At 45.0% G+C, this 17,449-nt stretch overlaps 1 protein-coding gene across 3 annotated transcripts in view; it reads right to left on the bottom strand.

The window, feature by feature from the left end:
• UBA6 (ubiquitin like modifier activating enzyme 6) overlaps nucleotides 1–8,048 on the bottom strand; it is a 54,995-nt gene extending 46,947 nt beyond the window's left edge. For 2 of the 3 annotated variants that reach the window (XM_073340253.1, XM_073340251.1), the window contains exons 1-3: nucleotides 7,877–8,048; nucleotides 6,860–6,974; nucleotides 1,827–1,889 (exon numbers count right to left, since the gene is read on the bottom strand). In XM_073340253.1, coding sequence (XP_073196354.1) covers nucleotides 1,827–1,867 — 41 coding nt within the window. In that variant the 5' untranslated portion in view covers nucleotides 1,868–1,889; nucleotides 6,860–6,974; nucleotides 7,877–8,048. The remainder of the gene's footprint in view (nucleotides 1–1,826; nucleotides 1,890–6,859; nucleotides 6,975–7,876) is intronic. The other variant, XM_073340252.1, reaches the window with a different exon arrangement.
• Nucleotides 8,049–17,449: the final 9,401 nt, after the last annotated feature.

Genomic DNA, 17,449 nt, shown 5'->3' on the forward strand with positions numbered 1-17,449 from the left:
ATCAGAGTTCAAAGCAGCTCATGTACATCCAACTGCTGAACTGTTAAAGATCTTCAGCTCTCTAAAGTTTCCAACCATCTGGTTTCAACTCAGTATATCAAATTATTTAAATCATTTTGAATTTCATTTACTGTATCAAGAGCAATGACTTATTTTGTAAATGATTAAGCGAGAGAGAGAGAAATTAGGTTTGTCTGATATGCTTCTAAGAATATCAGTACTATAGAAATTAGTCTACCCAAAGATTTGTCGCGTACAATTTTTTTGGCAGGGTGAAGAGGAGGAAGAAGTCCTGGGGCAGAGGGGATCAGCAGGAGATCACAAGAAAGGCAAACATGTAAGTGTATACAATGTGTGAAAATACCATGCCACTAAAATGTAAGGGAATTCAGTATGTTTAGAGTATCAAGTCTGGTGCATGGAACATTATTAACTGAGAACTCGCATCTTTCCAAAAAAGAAACTTCTCTCCCTATTTCACCATCTTCAGGGTTACTGTGTTCCAATATAGACAGGTCCTGTTATGGTCATACTGTAGGAGTCATTTAGGGGTTACAAATTGCAAATGGAAGTCTGAGGATCCAATTCTGCCATTTGAGGACAAAGTTTGACTTTTAGAACTTCCATCAAATATTGTGAAAGACAATAATAAAATGTATAACAATAAGATATTAAAATCTACCAACTGTTTAGTTAAAACACATTTGTCATGATTTACAAACATGAAGAAGAAAGATTTTAATTTCTACAGTATATGTGGAGCTGAACCCACTCTTCTAACATATCATATTCAAATATCTTGCTTTGTCTCTCTCTGTAATAGAGTTATAGAAGTCTCATTTCCAAGGAAGAAAGAAGGGGCACAGCTGAGGTTTTTGGGGACAGCAAAATTCAATGAGCCCATCAGCACACCATCCTGTTAAGATGTCTTAGGAAGCTTTTTATGAGAGGATCACAAGGATTTAGGGTGCACTGAACTCCCAGCCTGTTCCAAGGGACCACATTTTTACTGGAAGAATGATGAAAAAACTCTATGAGCTGAAGCAGCCAGCCTGGGCAGGGAGTTTCAAGTTTATCAGACCCTGAACTAGTCAGCAGTCCCCAAGCAGGGTTCAGCACAGTGACTGAGTGGGTAAGTTAGAAAAGAGAAGTGTAGTACAGACAGATTTGGAGGGGGAAGAAATAAAGAGAGAGAGAAATTATGTTTTGAAAAACACAGAATACAATGTGGAAAAGGCCAGAAGAAAGATAAGGGGTGGAGGGAGAGAGAAGGAGAAGAGGAAATAAATAGAAAACAATAGAAGAAAAGATACACTATAGTCTATTTTAGGAAAGAAAAACAGTGAATGTGGATTGACATCAGGAAGGAAGAGAAAATATACAAAACATAAGGGGTGTAATTATGTATGGCTGACCATACAGTAATTTGACAAATAGTATTAAATAATTTTCACTAGTATTGTTCAGATAATTTGGCACTTACTCTGCAGTAGCTGACCAGTTCTTTAGCTGGACAAATATTTTATATGGCAAGTACCAGTAAAATTAATTAAGTATACAAAAAATAGTCTGCCAACAGCAAGTCACACGTTTTGAAAGACTGTATTAAATAGAAAGTAGAATCACAATGTTACTTGTGTGTACTGTACTTTTAAATGTTTTATTCCTTTAAACTGCAGGGGACACAGCAGCACAGGTATTTTCACTCTGGCTAATAGGCAGCAAATACATTTCAAATCCGGTATTAATGCTGCAGCAAAGTGTATCTACTTGCAGTAATATCAAAGATACATCTTACAGCGATATATCGGGTATGGCATTCTTACCTGTATAAAGCATCATCGATCTCCATAGAGTCTGTTGCCATGATGTGATATAATTTGTTTGTGCTAGAGGGGAAAAAAAGATGACAAAATGAATAGAGCATGCTAACAAAGGAAACAACTTTATAAATACCTACTATTGTTTTCTTAGTCTCATCAGAAACAAATTAGGCATAGATGAAATACAAAAAACAACACTGATTTGAAGGTCAAACAAGATAATAATGGTTCCTTCCAGCTTTTAAAAAAAAATATATCTATGAACTGATGCAGTGTTATATACCCAAAAGTTGAAACACACAAGATTCAAGAAACCAAAAGTTAAGGATCTCAATGCCATTGTAAGTCTGTCCTGTTATAATAAAGAGACGAAATCCCTGATGTAAGTGCAAAACTCAACCCTAACTATGGAGCTGAAACTGACATCTTCATAATGCAGAATTAAATGTGAACTTACTTAGTGCAACATGTCCAAGTTATGCCAGATGAGACACAAAATTTTGAATTTCCTGGCTTTGAGCATGTAAAATTTCACTATATATTAACAGCTTTACATTTTTATTTTTGTTATTAAAATAGGTTCAAAGGATTTGAAGAAATAATAACTGGAAAGAATTATTTGAACCATTCATTTACATGGCTGGGAAACAGATACTGGTACCACTTCATGAAAGCCAATACATAGCAGAAGTTAAAAAAAACCAAAATATTAGGATGTGTAAAGAATGGAATAGGAAATACTGAAAATTGAATGTCTTTACCTAAATTCAAGTTTATGACAGGGCTTTTTTTAAAAAAAATCACATTTAACCACAAGGTAAAGGCCTAGAACTTGGCAGGATTCAAAAAGGATTAGACATTTTTATGAATATAAACATGTAGTTACATTAGATAGAACAAAAATACACTGGATTCAGAGCATAAGTTCACCACTAAGAGATGAATTTAAGAAGAAACTTCCCCTCTGAGCAGGTTATTCCATAATTGTCCAGTTTGGGAATCAAGGCATGTTCCTATGAAAGATCTGGTAGTGGTTCCTATAAGACAGTGGTTCGCAAAGCCGGTCTGCCGCTTGTTCAGGGAAAGCCCCTGGCGGGCCAGGCCGGTTTGTTTACCTGCTGAGTCCGCAGGTTCGGCCGATCGTGGCTCCCACTGGCCGCGGTTTGCCGCTCCAGGCCAATGGGGGCTGCAGGAACGGCAGCCAGCACATCCCTTGGCCTGCGCCGCTTCCTGCGATCCCCATTGGCCTGGAGCGGCGAACCATGGCCAGTGGTAGCCAAGATCGGCCGAACCTGCAGACACAGCAGGTAAACAAACTGGTCCGGCCCACCAGGGGCTTTCCCTGAACAAGCGGCAGACCGGCTTTGAGAACCACTGCTATAAGAGACATGGTACTTAACTAGATAGACCACTGGTGTGATCCAAAATGGCAATTCCTATAGTTGTCATTAGATGACACATTCAATTCCAATTTCCTAAGCTCTGAGAGTGTTTAAAGTGCACTGCACTTAAGAGTGCAAGATGTGAATATCGTGATAAGAGGTGCAACAGAAAGGCTACAAGCTCTTTCTATCAACAGATTGAAGGTAGAGGCCCAGAAGGTCTGAACAGTTCTCCTGATGAGAATTCAAATGCTGCAGAAATAGCTTCATTTTAAAGAAATGTCTGTCACGGTTGTTAGGTTCAAAGGTTAATTTTTTATTTATTTGATTCATGAAATTCACCCTTACATGACATCTAACAAAAGTAAAATAAACAAAACCATATACTCTGTCTTATATCTCCTGTTAAAAAAGAAAGAGATTGCTCAAAAAACAAAGCAACTGCTCCAAACCCCCAAGCAAACAGCTGAGAATACATGAGCATCACACCATACTTTAAAGGTAAACTGAATTTTTATTTTCCCCACCACCACATTTGTTTGCAACATCCAGACATTTCTTGATTCATGGTTTTTATTTTTCTAACATACTTTAATGCTATTTTATCTGGCCTTTTAGTTCAGTGGTCAATAACATTTAAGATGTCTACCTCACCTCTGATACTGTAATCTAGATATCATTGAAGAATAGAGCAAAGAAGAACTTTCTAGGCCAAGCCTTTTTTGATATTTGTTTTTAAAAAAATTGTTAAGACTTTTCAAATGAAAAAACATTTCTTCCCTCACACCAGCAAAATAAAGTCTAGTATCCCAGAAAATAATAGCCTGATCAATTCAAACTTTCCAAAAAATGTCTCCCATAGCCAGCTACAACTCATGTCACATTTCAGGCAGAATGAATTTTTACTGAAAGTAAAAAAATTGCAGGTGTAATGCAGAGGTAAAAAATATGTTTATAGTGGAAAATGAACTACGACACTTTACCAATTAAAGTGTTTCTACAGTTTATGCATACAGGACCATGTCATGCAACTTTATACATGAGCCAGCAGGTATCAGCTCTTAAGGACAAGATGTCACATATATCCATATTCTCCTCCTTTACAGAAAGCCCAGCTGCCTGTACTGTAGTGGTGTGCTGCTGCTGGTGGCTGACTCACCTCCCTGTCACTCACCATGCAGCTGAGAATGTACTACCACCTGTAAATTCCCAGTCTTGTGTGAACAGTAAGGTTGAATTAGACATGAGAACCGTCTTCTCACATATCCAGGCTTGGAAGAATTCAATTTTTATCAGTAAATGGTGGTGAACATCGATTTAACCATATACACACACAAACCGGCCAAAAAATATTTCCATCTATAATAATCAAAATTGACAGATAGGCAAAGAAAGAAAATGCTGCTTTTAGAGTAACAGCCGTGTTAGTCTGTATTCGCAAAAAGAAAAGGAGTACTTGTGGCACCTTAGAGACTAACCAATTTATTTGAGCATGAGCTTTCATGAGCTACAGCTCACTTCATCGGATGCATACTGTGGAAACTGCAGAAGACATTATATACACACAGAGACCATGAAACAATACCTCCTCCCACCCCACTGTCCTGCTGGTAATAGCTTATCTAAAGTGATCATCAAGTTGGGCCATTTCCAGCACAAATCCAGGTTTTCTCACCCTCCGCCCCCACACACACAAACTCACTCTAACTTGACGATCACTTTAGATAAGCTATTACCAGCAGGACAGTGGGGTGAGAGGAGGTATTGTTTCATGGTCTCCGTGTGTATATAATGTCTTCTGCAGTTTCCACAGTATGCATCCGATGAAGTGAGCTGTAGCTCACGAAAGCTCATGCTCGAATAAATTGGTTAGTCTCTAAGGTGCCACAGGTACCCCTTTTCTTTTTGAAAATGCTGCTTGAGAGCTTACTAGAGTTCTATTTAAGGATATTTACTTCATATATTTTGACACCTGATGCTGATAATGTGTTTTAACAGTTATAAAGCTTTAATTTTTTGAATCTCAACATCTATTACTAAAGTAATTATAGTCTGATCCCACATCATTTTCTGCAACTCTGAACATTTAAATCAATAATTTTTTTAAAAAAGGTTAAAACCCATAATTTTGCACAACTGTGAAAGTTTAAATTGATAATCGAAAAAATGCTTAAAAATAAATATTATCCATCAAAATTATAAAAAGATAAAAATTAAATTCTCCCAAGCTTATGTAAACCACACACAACTCGCTTGGACATTGTTCCTTCAGTGTACATATAAATTCCAGGTTTCCCTCCAGTGTCTTTTGTACAGCCATGCAAAATCATCGCTGCCAGTAAGCCCATTATACACAGCAGCAGATACATCTCTTATTCAACAACATACCTCAACGATACTGTTCTTCTTAAACTGGCTTTCAAGCAAACCGAGAAATATTTTCCTGTAACTAAATCCTGTCTTCATCTGAGTGTCTTTCGAAGGACAAATAAGCTTACGGGACAGTTGGACCAAGATTACATTCTGCAAGCCTCCTGAAGATGTGCATATTTGGTGTTTTGTAGTTTGGCTGGTAGTGAAGACATACCCTAAGGCTAAGTGACTTGCCCAAGGCCACACATGAATTGAAGCGGAAAAGAAACTGGACCCAGATCTCCCCAGAACCAATCTGGCGATAATCAAAACACTATCCTTCCTCCCTGTGGATAGAGGACTTCAAGGCTGTCAGACTATTTCGCCAGCATAAATTCATATTTAAAAGAGGAGGATATGACAGAAATAACATACTATCTTCAGAACATCCATCATACTCAAGCAAACTCGTGGCTAATTATTAAGCAGTACTGATGCTTTTTTGAGAGAAGTCCAGCTCTGATTTTTGCAATCCTGAAAGTTGTCATAGTGACAGCTCTAGACACTAGGGTCATCTAATCCATAAAGCATTTATTATTTATACAGAACTATAAATGCAGATGGCACTTCTCACAAATGCTCTGCCTCTGGTATGTTTCCCCCTCACTCTGCACCAATAGGCTTTTTCTGCACTGTGAATATCTCCCTTAGTCATTACAGCACAAGAGAGCTCCGACAACACTAACAGTAGAAGCAACAACACATACTGACTTCTAGGTTTACCATCACCATATCATCTAGACTAGACATACTAGAGGTATGGCTGGCCTGACTGATAAAAACACCTGCAGCTAGTCTGCACTAGTGCCCCCACCATTGCTAGCATCAGTGCTATGCACCAACAATGACACCACTTCACAAAAACTACAGCCAAGACACATCCTGTTTGCCTTATCCCATTCTAGATCACATCCAGGGCAGGATGGTAATTCAGTCTCTATGTCTAATAATCTGATCATTTTGTTGAGACCACCAAGGGTGCCAGTCAGCTCCAGTTACAGGATTTTTGCTGTCCTACACAACTGAAATGTGTGCCCCATTAAGCTCACAATCTCACACTCCAACAGCACTATTTGCCTAATGTTTAAAAGACTTCTGCAAGTATCCATTTTACTTCAAGGCAAAGACAATTATGCTGTCACTTGCTATATGAACATATGTGCTACAAATTAGATTGAAATCCTAATAATTTGGTAGGAAAAATGATATGTAAGATTTGTGGTATGAAACTGTGGCACTTACTCAAAAGGGAGAGCACACAAATATTCTGGTATTTGGTTAGTTCAGATATAGTGGGAGGTCAGCAGGATCTGTTTCAGCCACTTCTGGTTGCTGGTAAGAGTTCAGAAGGGCTTCCCTGCAGCAAGAAATTGAAGGAGAGGATGGATGAAGGGGAAAGTGGTTTGTATGAATATGAAACACCTCAGAGATGACCAATGACTGTAAAGGTAATGCACACACCTGTAAGGACAGTAAAACAGGGGAAAAGGGAGGGAAATATGGGAAATGAAAAGGGAAAAAGGGCTACAACTGTTGTGATATTTTATATGGAAAATAAAGGACCCTACACATCCAATATGGAAAAAATGAGACCTAAATAAGTGCCTCATACAACCATATCCCTCTCTATATCCCCAATACTCATATTCCTATAACCCCGTCCATCCACTACCACCCATTCATTCTTATACCTCTCCGCTCATACCTCCACCCGTCTCCACCCGCCAGAATCCACCCCACACACCAACCCCAACACTCACCCCCCCAAAACCCCTCACACACTCCAGCCATGAGTCCCTCCGCCAGACACACCCCTTCTTACACCCTCCAGAACCTCCATCCCGCACCCACACGCCACTCCTGAATCACCATGGGGGACGGTGTCAAGCATGTCCCACCCCCTTCCCCCCACAAGCCCCTCCCACCCCTCATACCCCACCAACCTCCCCCCACAACCCCCTCCCACCCCCACTCCCCTATACCCCACCAACCTCCCCCCACAACCCCCTCCCACCCCCACTCCCCTATACCCCACCAACCTCCCCCCACAAGCCCCACATACTCCACCTACCTCCCCCCACAAACCTCCCCCACCCACCTATACCCGCCCCCCCATGCCCTCCTCTAGGCCGGCCGCAGCGCGGCGGGGGGAGGATACGGATGCGACCGGCCCGGGCCTCGCCTCACCCCGCCGGCGCGGCCGGGCCCACTGCCCGCAGCTGCCCGCCAACGGGGCCCGCTGCCCGGCCCGGGGCTCACCGCGTGGCGGGGTTCGGCTGCCAGCTTCCCGCTGCGAGGCCTGGGCGCCGCCAACGGCCCGGGGGGTGAAGCAGCAGCTGCAGCCGGGCCGGTGCCTGAGCCAGCGCTTCCCCGCCTGCGCGACAGAGAGGGGCCGGGCTCCCGCCGCCGCCAATCCCGGCCCGGCCCGGCCCGGCCCGGCCCTGCCCCCGGATCCGTCCCCGCGCTGCACGGCCCCTGCCAGCTCTGTGCAATGCCCCGGGCCCTGCCCCCGGCCCACTACAGAGCCGCAGCCCCTGCACCCCGCAGCCAGTCCAGCCCAGAGCCCTGGGGGCCCTGCCCCCCGCCCAGTACAGCGCTCCAGCCCCTTCACCCAGCGCAATACAGAGCCCCGGGCCCTGCCCCCCGCCCAGTACAGCGCTCCAGCCCTGGGCCCTGCCCCCCGCCCAGTACAGCGCCCTGGGTCCTGCCCCCCGCCCAGTACAGAGCCCCGGGCCCTGCCCCCCGCCCAGTACAGCGCTCCAGCCCCCGCCCAGTACAGCGCCCCGGGCCCTGCCCCCCGCCCAGTACAGAGCCCCGGGCCCTGCCCCCCGCCCAGTACAGCGCCCCGGGCCCTGCACCCCGCCCAGTACAGCGCTCCAGCCCCTTCACCCAGCCTGGTACAGAGCCCTGTCCCTGCACCCCGCCCAGTACAGAGCCCCGGGCCCTGCCCCCCACCCAGTACAGAGCCCCAAGCCCTGCACCCCGCCCAGTACAGCGCTCCAGCCCAGTACAGAGCCCCGGGCCCTGCACCTCGCCCAGTACAGAGCCCCGTCCCTGCACCCCGCCCAGTACAGCGCTCCAGCCCCTTCACCCAGCCCTGTACAGAGCCCCAGGCCCTGCACCCCGCCCCCTGCCCAGTACAGAGCCACGGGCCCTTCACCCAGCCCAGTACAGAGCCCTGGGTCCTGCACCCAGCCCCCTGCTCAGTACAGAACCACGGGCCCTGCACCCAGCCCAGTACAGAGCCCTGGCCCTGCACCCAGCCCAGTACAGAGCCTCAGCCCCTGGCGCAGCCCCACTCCTACACAGAGCCCAATACAACAGGGCCCCCAGCCCCTACACTCCATCATGTAGGATCTCCCAGAGCCCTCCTGCCTCCCCCAACCCCACACAGAACCCCGGCGACAGAAGCCCCCCTACGTCACACAGCCAGCCGCACGCCATAGAGGTGCCCCTCCATGTAAGCCCAGCCACAGAGCCCGTTACCCTACACAGCCGTACTCCACAGAGTCCCCTGACCTCCCCCCAGCCCATTCAGAGCCATCCTCACCCCCAGATGCCCTTTGCGGCCCAACTACCCTCCTCTCCCACCAGCCCCACCCTGCAGAACTGCCCTTACCTCTCCCATTCACTATTCAGCCATGCCTGTCCTCTACAGCCCCATTGTCATCTTCCTCCCACACCTATAGTCTATGGCTCCCTCCCTAAGTGGGAGATACCCCACATAGGGTTGCCAGGTGTCTGGTTTTCGACCGGAACCTGCGGTCGAAAAGGGATCGTGGTGGCTCCGCTCAGCACTGCTGACCAGGCCGCTAAAAGTCCGGTTGGCCGCAGTGGCCAGCTCTAAATGGCTCCCAGAAGCAGCCCGCCTGTCCCTCTGGCTCCACACGCAGGGATGGCTAGGGGTAGGGTGACCAGACTGCAAGAGTAAAATATTGGGACCCATGTGGGGGGTGGGGAGACAGCCACAGGCTCACAGCCCCCACCGGAGCCAATGGGAGAGGAGGCTCACAGCTCTGGGAAGGTGCGGGTCAGGGGCGCACGGCCCCAGCTACAGCCCCCACCGCATGCCGCGGGTCAGGGGCGTATGGCTATGGCTTCCACTGCAAGGGGAGGGTGTCTCAGGGCTGGGGCACGCAAGAGGGATTTCAAGGTGCTGGCTCCGGGAGGGAGGTTCCCGGCCAATGGGAGCTGCGGAGCCAGCGCTCGTGGCAGGGGCAGCACGCAGAGCCCCCCGACTGTCCCTGCACCTCAGACCCAGGGGGAGATGTCACCACTTCCGAGGACCTGCGCAGAGCTGGCTGGGTAGGGAGCCTGCCAGCCCCACGCCAACCGGAGGCCTGGCAACCCTACAATATCAGGAGAAATGGCATCCCGATTGTACATCGGTCAGGACGCTGGAGAGTTAAATATCAGGACAGTCCTGATTTTATCAGGACATCTGGTCACTCTAGTCGGGGGGCTCCACGCGCTGCCCCCACAGCTCCCATCGGCTGGGAACCGGGGCCAATGGGAGCTGCAGGGGTGGTGCCAGCAAGACGGGGCCAGCGCGCAGAGCCACCTGGCTGCCGCTGCGCCTAGGAGCCAGAGGGAGATGTCGGCTGCTTCCGGGAGCTGCCTGAGATAAGTGCCGCCCATGCCCCAACCCCCTCCTGCACACCAACCCCAGCCCTGAGTCCCCTCCTACACCACAAACCCCTCATCCCCAGCCCCACCCCAGAGCCCACAACCCCAGCTGGAGCCCTAATTCCCCACACCCCATCCCCTTGCTCCAGCTTGCTGAAAATAAGCGAGTGACGAGAGTGGAGGAAAGCGAGTGATGGAGGGAGGAGGAATGGAGTGAGAAAGGGCGGGGCCTCAGAGAAGGGGCAGGGCCTCAGGGCAGGAGGCGGGGGAAGGGTGTTCGGTTTTCTGCAATCAGAGAGTTGGCAACCCTAACCCCTGTCCCTGTGCTCCATCATAGCCCTGTGTATGAAGTCCAGCCTCTACATTCCACAGGGACCACCCACCTCCCTACTACCTCACAGAGCCACACTTGTCCCGGCTTCTCCCCTATACAGTCATCCTCACCTCCCCATCTCATCATACACAGCTGCCCTCACCTCTCATCAGCCTTTCCCTAGAGCAGTGGCTCTCAGCGTTTCTAGATTACTGTGCCCCTTTCAGGACTTTGATTTGTCTTGTGTTCCCCCAAGTTTCACCTCACTTAAAAACTACTTGCTTACAAAATCAAACATAAAAATACAAAAGTGTCACAGCACACCATTATTGATAAATTGCTAACTTTCTCACTTTTACCATAAAATTATAAAATAAATCAATTGGAATATAAATATTGTACTTACGTTTCAGTGTATAGTATATAGAGCAGTATAAACAAATCATTGTATGAAATTTTAGTTTGTACTGACTTTGCTAGTGCTTATTATGTAGCCTGTTGTAAAATTAGGCAAATATTTAGATGAGTTGATGTACCCCTGGAAGACCTCTGAGTACCCCTGGGGTATACGTACCCCTGGTTGAGAACCACTGCCCTAGAGAACCAGCCACACCTCCCCTGACCTGCTACACGGCCACCTGAATCCCACAGTTTCCTACTCACAGATACACCCCAGCTGCTATGCTTTGCAATAACAATACACAGCCGCCCTGCCTCCTCAGAACTATCCTTACCCTTCCTGCCCCATAGAAATGCCCTGTCCAATACTTTCATCTCTTCCATCCCTCATAGACACCCATCTGTTACCCCCCAGAGAGACTCCTTCACCCAGCCCTACAGCCTTCACCATTACATATTTCACCTCCTCCCCACCCCATAGAGATACCCTACCTTCCAATCTCCATAGAGCCTCTAGGTACTTTCACCTATCTTCATCCTCTGTAGAAGCACTCCCTTCTCCTCCCAGCCCTACCCGTCCACCAGCCCTTTACTTCCTAAAGCACCTTAGCCCTACACCCCCTAGAAAAGACCTGCATCCTGGACACTTCATGTCTTTCCCTTTCCCCATGAAGATACATTTCACCCTTATATAAACAACACAGTCCCTGACACCCTCCTCTGCCCACAGCTACCCTATCCTGTAGAAGAGATATTCAAACCTTCTACATCTCTCCACTACAATGTTCCCACAAAGACCCCTCCATGCCCAGGCAGCTCAGGCCCCCTACATTGTCCACAAATTCACTCTTATCCTGACCTGACACACTGATCTCAATCTCCCGCACCCTCTCTTTAGACACACACATCTCATCTGCCCCTTCAGCCTCTGCGAAGAGACAACTGCATCCCTTCCACCATGTTGGCAGAGAAACCCCTTTGAGTTCCCTTTGAAGTTACTGGTTATAGGAATTGCTTTGCCATATCAGACATGTGGTCACTCTAGTCTGTTTTTTGTGTCTAATGGTGACCAGATGCTTATCGGAAGGTGCAAAATGCCACGTAGCAAATAATTTAGAAATAATTGCCATAGGAGAAGTTCTTTCTAAACCCCATCAGTTAGTGGTTGGAGTATGCCCTGAAGCATGACAGCTTATTTGCCGATGAGTTAAAGTATTGTTAAGTTTTCTATTGACTGAAATAGTTCTTCCTTTTGTGATCTATTTCCAGGGCACGAAATACATCCTGCTACAGTTGGGTATTGTAAATGTAGGGATAATGTTCTGCCCTGTTTGGCCCTTTGTGTAGCCTGGCATAATTTGGAAAATGAGTGTAAAAAGCCTTTGAATAACCCTACTTTGTACTTCATTTGCACAGGTGTAAATGATTGCATAAGGTGTAAGGCACTGGAGAATCAGGCCCAAAATGCCAGTGTAGATGAAGAGGCTGAATCTGAGAAGTATGTTCACCCTTGATGGAGCCACGTAACTCCCATGAACTAGTTTTGCACATATACATCTAAGGAATATATTGCATAAAAGTGTGAAGTTATATACTAGCTGTAAGCCTTTAAAGATACTTATGACCGAAATGCAAGGTTGGAATTTACAGTATGTACCAGCAGGAATAGTAAATGCTTTTAAAAATAGACTAATTTAGAGTCTAAGACCCTTGTGCTGCAATGAAGCCCATGCAGAGACCCATTGCATGATCTCCCGGCTCTTCCTGTGGTGGGGCGTCTGTTCGATATCTCTATCGAGTGAGGCCAAGCTGTACCATCAGCCCACCCAAGGGTCTGAAAACCCAGACAGCTACGAGGCTCAGCAAGGCCAAACACGGTCATGTGAGCGGGCAGGGGCGTGCTGCAGTCCCCAACACACCCAATAGCCCAACCCCCGGTGCAGGCCAGGGCGTCCACCTTCCCCAATCAGTGGGACCCTCGTACTGCCCTCTCACTGGAGCCTCAGGAGCCCCTGCTGTCCTTCCTGTCTGGGTTGTTGCCGTCTTATCATAGAGTAGCAGGGTTGGAAGGGACCTCAGGAAGTCATCTAGTCCAACCCCCTGCTCAAAGCAGGACCAACCCCAACTAAATCAAGTGTCTTCTTCTCTAGTGGGTTGCCTGGATGGCAGCCACGTCCTCTGTGCCACGTTGTGTCAAAGAGGGCCACTGGGGAAACCGGGGCTGCAACCCTGCAAAGATTTACATGTTCTTTACTTTATGCACTGTGATACCCATGATTGCAACTGCTCTACTCACAATGGGGACAGTTAAGCACATGAATAAGTCTGCACGTTCAGGGTCAGAGTTCCTGCCACCAAATCCTTTATTTCTCAGGCAAAATGAATGGGAAGATGAAAGGAAGTTTCATGTGACCACTGGAGGACACCAAAATTCTAAATTGTGTGACTGGATGGTGAGAGCAAGTGAGAGAACAATGCAGCTGTTCAGGATGAGGTTCAGAAATGAAAGGTACACGTAAGAATTATATTTGTTTGCTTGCTTCAAACAGCATATATTAAAAATCGGAAAATACAAGGATAAAATATTTTGTTCTTGGATTGGAACCAGGGTGCTCCTCCTCACTGTGAATATATTTAGATATATTTATATATACAAAATGAAAGAGACACGGTCCTTCTCCTGAGCACATTGAAATCTAGGTCTACACACAAAGTTGTGCCAGTTTAACTGAAGGTGTGATTTTATACTGGTTTGATTAGACGGCTGCAACTTTGTGCGTGGCCACTCAGATGAGGTTAAACTTGGCTTGTAGTGGTTTAGCTTGCATTTATAATTTTACAGGCAACAGCTACAGTGGTATAACCAATTCCAAACTGATATAAGGAAGTGCACACGCAAAGGTTGCACTGGTTTAAAATGATGTAAATTGCATCAGTGCAATTTGTGTGTGCAACGTGTGCAAACTGCAACAGGCATACCAAAGATGAATGACTCAGACACACAAAGCACTGGGTGACAAAGTGCGGGAACCCTCACCCAGAGAGGCAGGATTTTAAAGTTATAATATGAGCACTTGTGCAGGTGGAGTTCACAGAAGTGGGAGTGGAGGAGGTTTTTAAAGGAGGAGAGTCTGGGATGCTTGCCACTCCTCAGGGAGGGTTCAGGCCTATGGTGAAGCAAGCATGGGAGGAGAGTGCAAAGGGAGTGCTTTAGGCACGAGATGATGGTTAAGTGGAAGGGGAATGAAAGAACATGGGAGAATAATATAATAGCAACACTGAGCTGGCATGTAGAGACAATTGCATGAATATTTACCAAGTAGCAGATCATTAATATCAGCATTCTTTAATTTCTTCCTTTGATTATTTAGAAAGAGATCTAGGTCTAATCCTTGTCAGATTATATTACACTAACCTTTGTCATTTGCAATAATTTACTAATCAAGTGTGGCCTGAAATATAAACATCACACATTTTACTGCTTCATTTGTATCATTTTTGTTTTACATCCCAATTGTACATGTATTTCATATAGCTCTCTGATACTGATCCAGTAAAACCCTGTACATATCTGACTTTCCTCCCTTTACTTTATATACCACTGCCCTGTCCTGGATGGCGTGCCAGAAAGGATTGGGGTGGCCGGGGCAGGGTGGGGTGGAACATGTGAAGTTTTTGGTGATGCAACCTGTTGCAGATATAGACATAAAAATCCTGTTATGTAAGTGCTAATGTTTCACAGGCTAGCACAAGCTTCAATTTAAAAACACAACAAAACAGAGCACTTGGCTTCATGAAAGTAAATAAAAACATCGGCTGGAAAGTCAACCAAGCAGCTGCTGAGGTAACATAACAGAACTTTAAGGTACTATACAGTCTTGTTTACAGCACATTAGGGGTTGAGCAAATCTGCTTTGTGATAGCTGAAGGCTGGTTTATAAGAATACTGCACTTTTGATGATGAGCCGCAAATATCCTTTACATCACCATGGGTGAAATTCTGTGTTTAAGCAGCTGCCTTTCAAGTTGGCTGGAGGCCACTGCATGCTTGGGGATTCTGTACTTGATTCCAGAGAGGACAACACAAAGTTTGGAAGCTTAGCCAAACCTCTTGGAACTGTAAAACTGGGAAATCTCTTGTGAAATTTATGGAACTCCCTACAGCAGAGTAGCTGGAAATACGAGGACAAGCTTTTTCCAAGCCCAGAAGCAAGACGTGTCGAACCTGAACTTGTTCAAACCTTAAAAATGTTCTAAATTCAGACAGGAGCTCAGGTGGAGTCTCCGTTTATGTAGTTCTTCAATCTCTCCCACAAATCCACCTCTTAGTTTTTGAGCTGAGTTGCGGACTGTGTGGCTATGTCTTTGCAGAAGTCTCTGTTGGACAACCATTATGCAAGTCAAAGTGTTCTGAGATCAGGGAGAGAAAAACAAAGGTTCTAGTTTTGCCACAAAGAGTTGGAAAACTAGACTAAACCAGATTAATGTGAAATATTGGAAACAGGAAACCTTGGGCTTGGTTACTATTAAACCAAAAATGGACAATAACCAAAAGAGAATTTTTAAAATATATTTAATCACACTTGACATATAATAATTTTACCATGTTTAAATCTCTGACATAGCTTAATTTTAACAATACTATAAGGGGTCTTGTCTACTTTCCTTCACTTATACAACGTTCTCTTTGTTCTGTTCTAGTCCAGCTAATAAAGTCTGCTTTCATAAATAAAACACTGGCATGCAGTAAAGACAAAACCAGGCCAGACAGTTCACTAGTAGCATGTGAAGAACAATGCTTCTGTCTAGCTTGCAAGTCCCTGAGTAAGGTGGAGAGTCATGCTCCCCTCGGGTGCTTTGGTTTCTCACAGGGAAAATCTGAAGTAAATGCTGCCTTTCCTACTTCCAAAGGGAGATATATATATTTGTATATATATATTTTAGGGCTGTCGGTTAATCGCAGATAACTCATGCAATTAACTCAAAAAAATTAATCGCGATTAATTGCACTGTTAAACAATAGAATACAAATTGAAATGTATTAAATAGTTTTGATGTTTTTCTACATTTTCAAATATATCTGTTTCAATTACAACACAGAATACAAAGTATACAGTGCTCACTTTATATTATTTTTATTACAAATATTTGCACTGTAAAAATGATAAAATAAATAGTATTTTTCAATTCACCTCATACAAGTACTGTAGTGCAATCTCTTTATCATGAAAGTGCAACTTACAAATGTATTTTTTTTGTTACATCACTGCACTCAAAACCAAAATGATGTAAAACTTTAGAGTCTACAAGTCCACTCAGTCCTACTTCTTGTTCAGCCAATCGCTAAGAGAAACAAGTTTGTTACGTTTATGGGAAATAATGTTGCCCACTTCTTAATTACAATGAAAGTCCCCTGAAAGTGAGAATTGGCTTTCGCATGGCACTGTTGTAGCTGGCGTTGCAGGATATTTACGTGCCAGATGCACTAATGATTCATATGCCTCTTCATACTTCGGCCATCATTCCAGAGGACATGCTTCCATGCGTGTTAAAAAAATAATGTGTTAATTAAATTTGTGACTGAACTTTTTGGGAGAGAATTGTATGTCTCCTGCTCTGTTTTACCCACATTCTGCCATATTTTTCATATTATAGCTGTCTTAGATGATGACCCAGCACATGTTGTTCATTTTAAGAACACTTTCACTGCAAATTTGACAAAATTCAATGAAGATACCAATGTGCAATTTCTAAAGATAGCTACCGCATTTAACCCAAGGTTTAAGAATCTGAAGTGCCTTCCAAAATCTGAGAGGGATGAGGTGTGGAGCATGCTTTCAGAAGTCTTAAAAGAGCAACACTGTGATGCAGAAACTACAGAACCCAAACCACCAAAAAAGAAAATCAACCTTCTGCTGGTTGCATCTGACTCAGATGATGAAAATGAACATGCATCAGTCCACTCTGCTTTGGATCATTATTGAGCAGAATCTGTCATCAGCATAGACGCATGTCTTCTGGAATGGTGGCTGAAGCATCAAGGGACATATGAATCTTTAGCACATCTGGCATGTAAATATCTTGTGACACCAGCTACAACGGTGCCATGCAAATGCCTGTTCTCATTTTCAGGTGACATTGTAAACAAGATGCAGGCAGCGTTATATTCTGCAACTGTAAACAAACTTGTTTGTCTGAGCGATTGGCTGAATAAGTAGGACGACTGAGTAGACTTGTAGACTCTAAAGTTTTACATTGTTTTATTTTTGAATGCTGGGGTTTTTTGTACATAATTCTACATTTGTAAGTTGCACTTTCATGATAAAGAGATTGCACTACAGTACTTGTATTAGGTGAACTGAAAAATACTATTTCTTTTGCTTTTTACATGTAATAAAAATAAATATAAAGTGAGCATTGTACACTTTGTATTCTGTGTTGTAACTGAAATCAATATATTTGAAAATGTAGAAACATGCAAAAATATTTAAATA

This window comes from Lepidochelys kempii, chromosome 4, assembly GCF_965140265.1.
Source record: "Lepidochelys kempii isolate rLepKem1 chromosome 4, rLepKem1.hap2, whole genome shotgun sequence".
Taxonomy (NCBI): Eukaryota; Metazoa; Chordata; order Testudines; family Cheloniidae; genus Lepidochelys; species Lepidochelys kempii.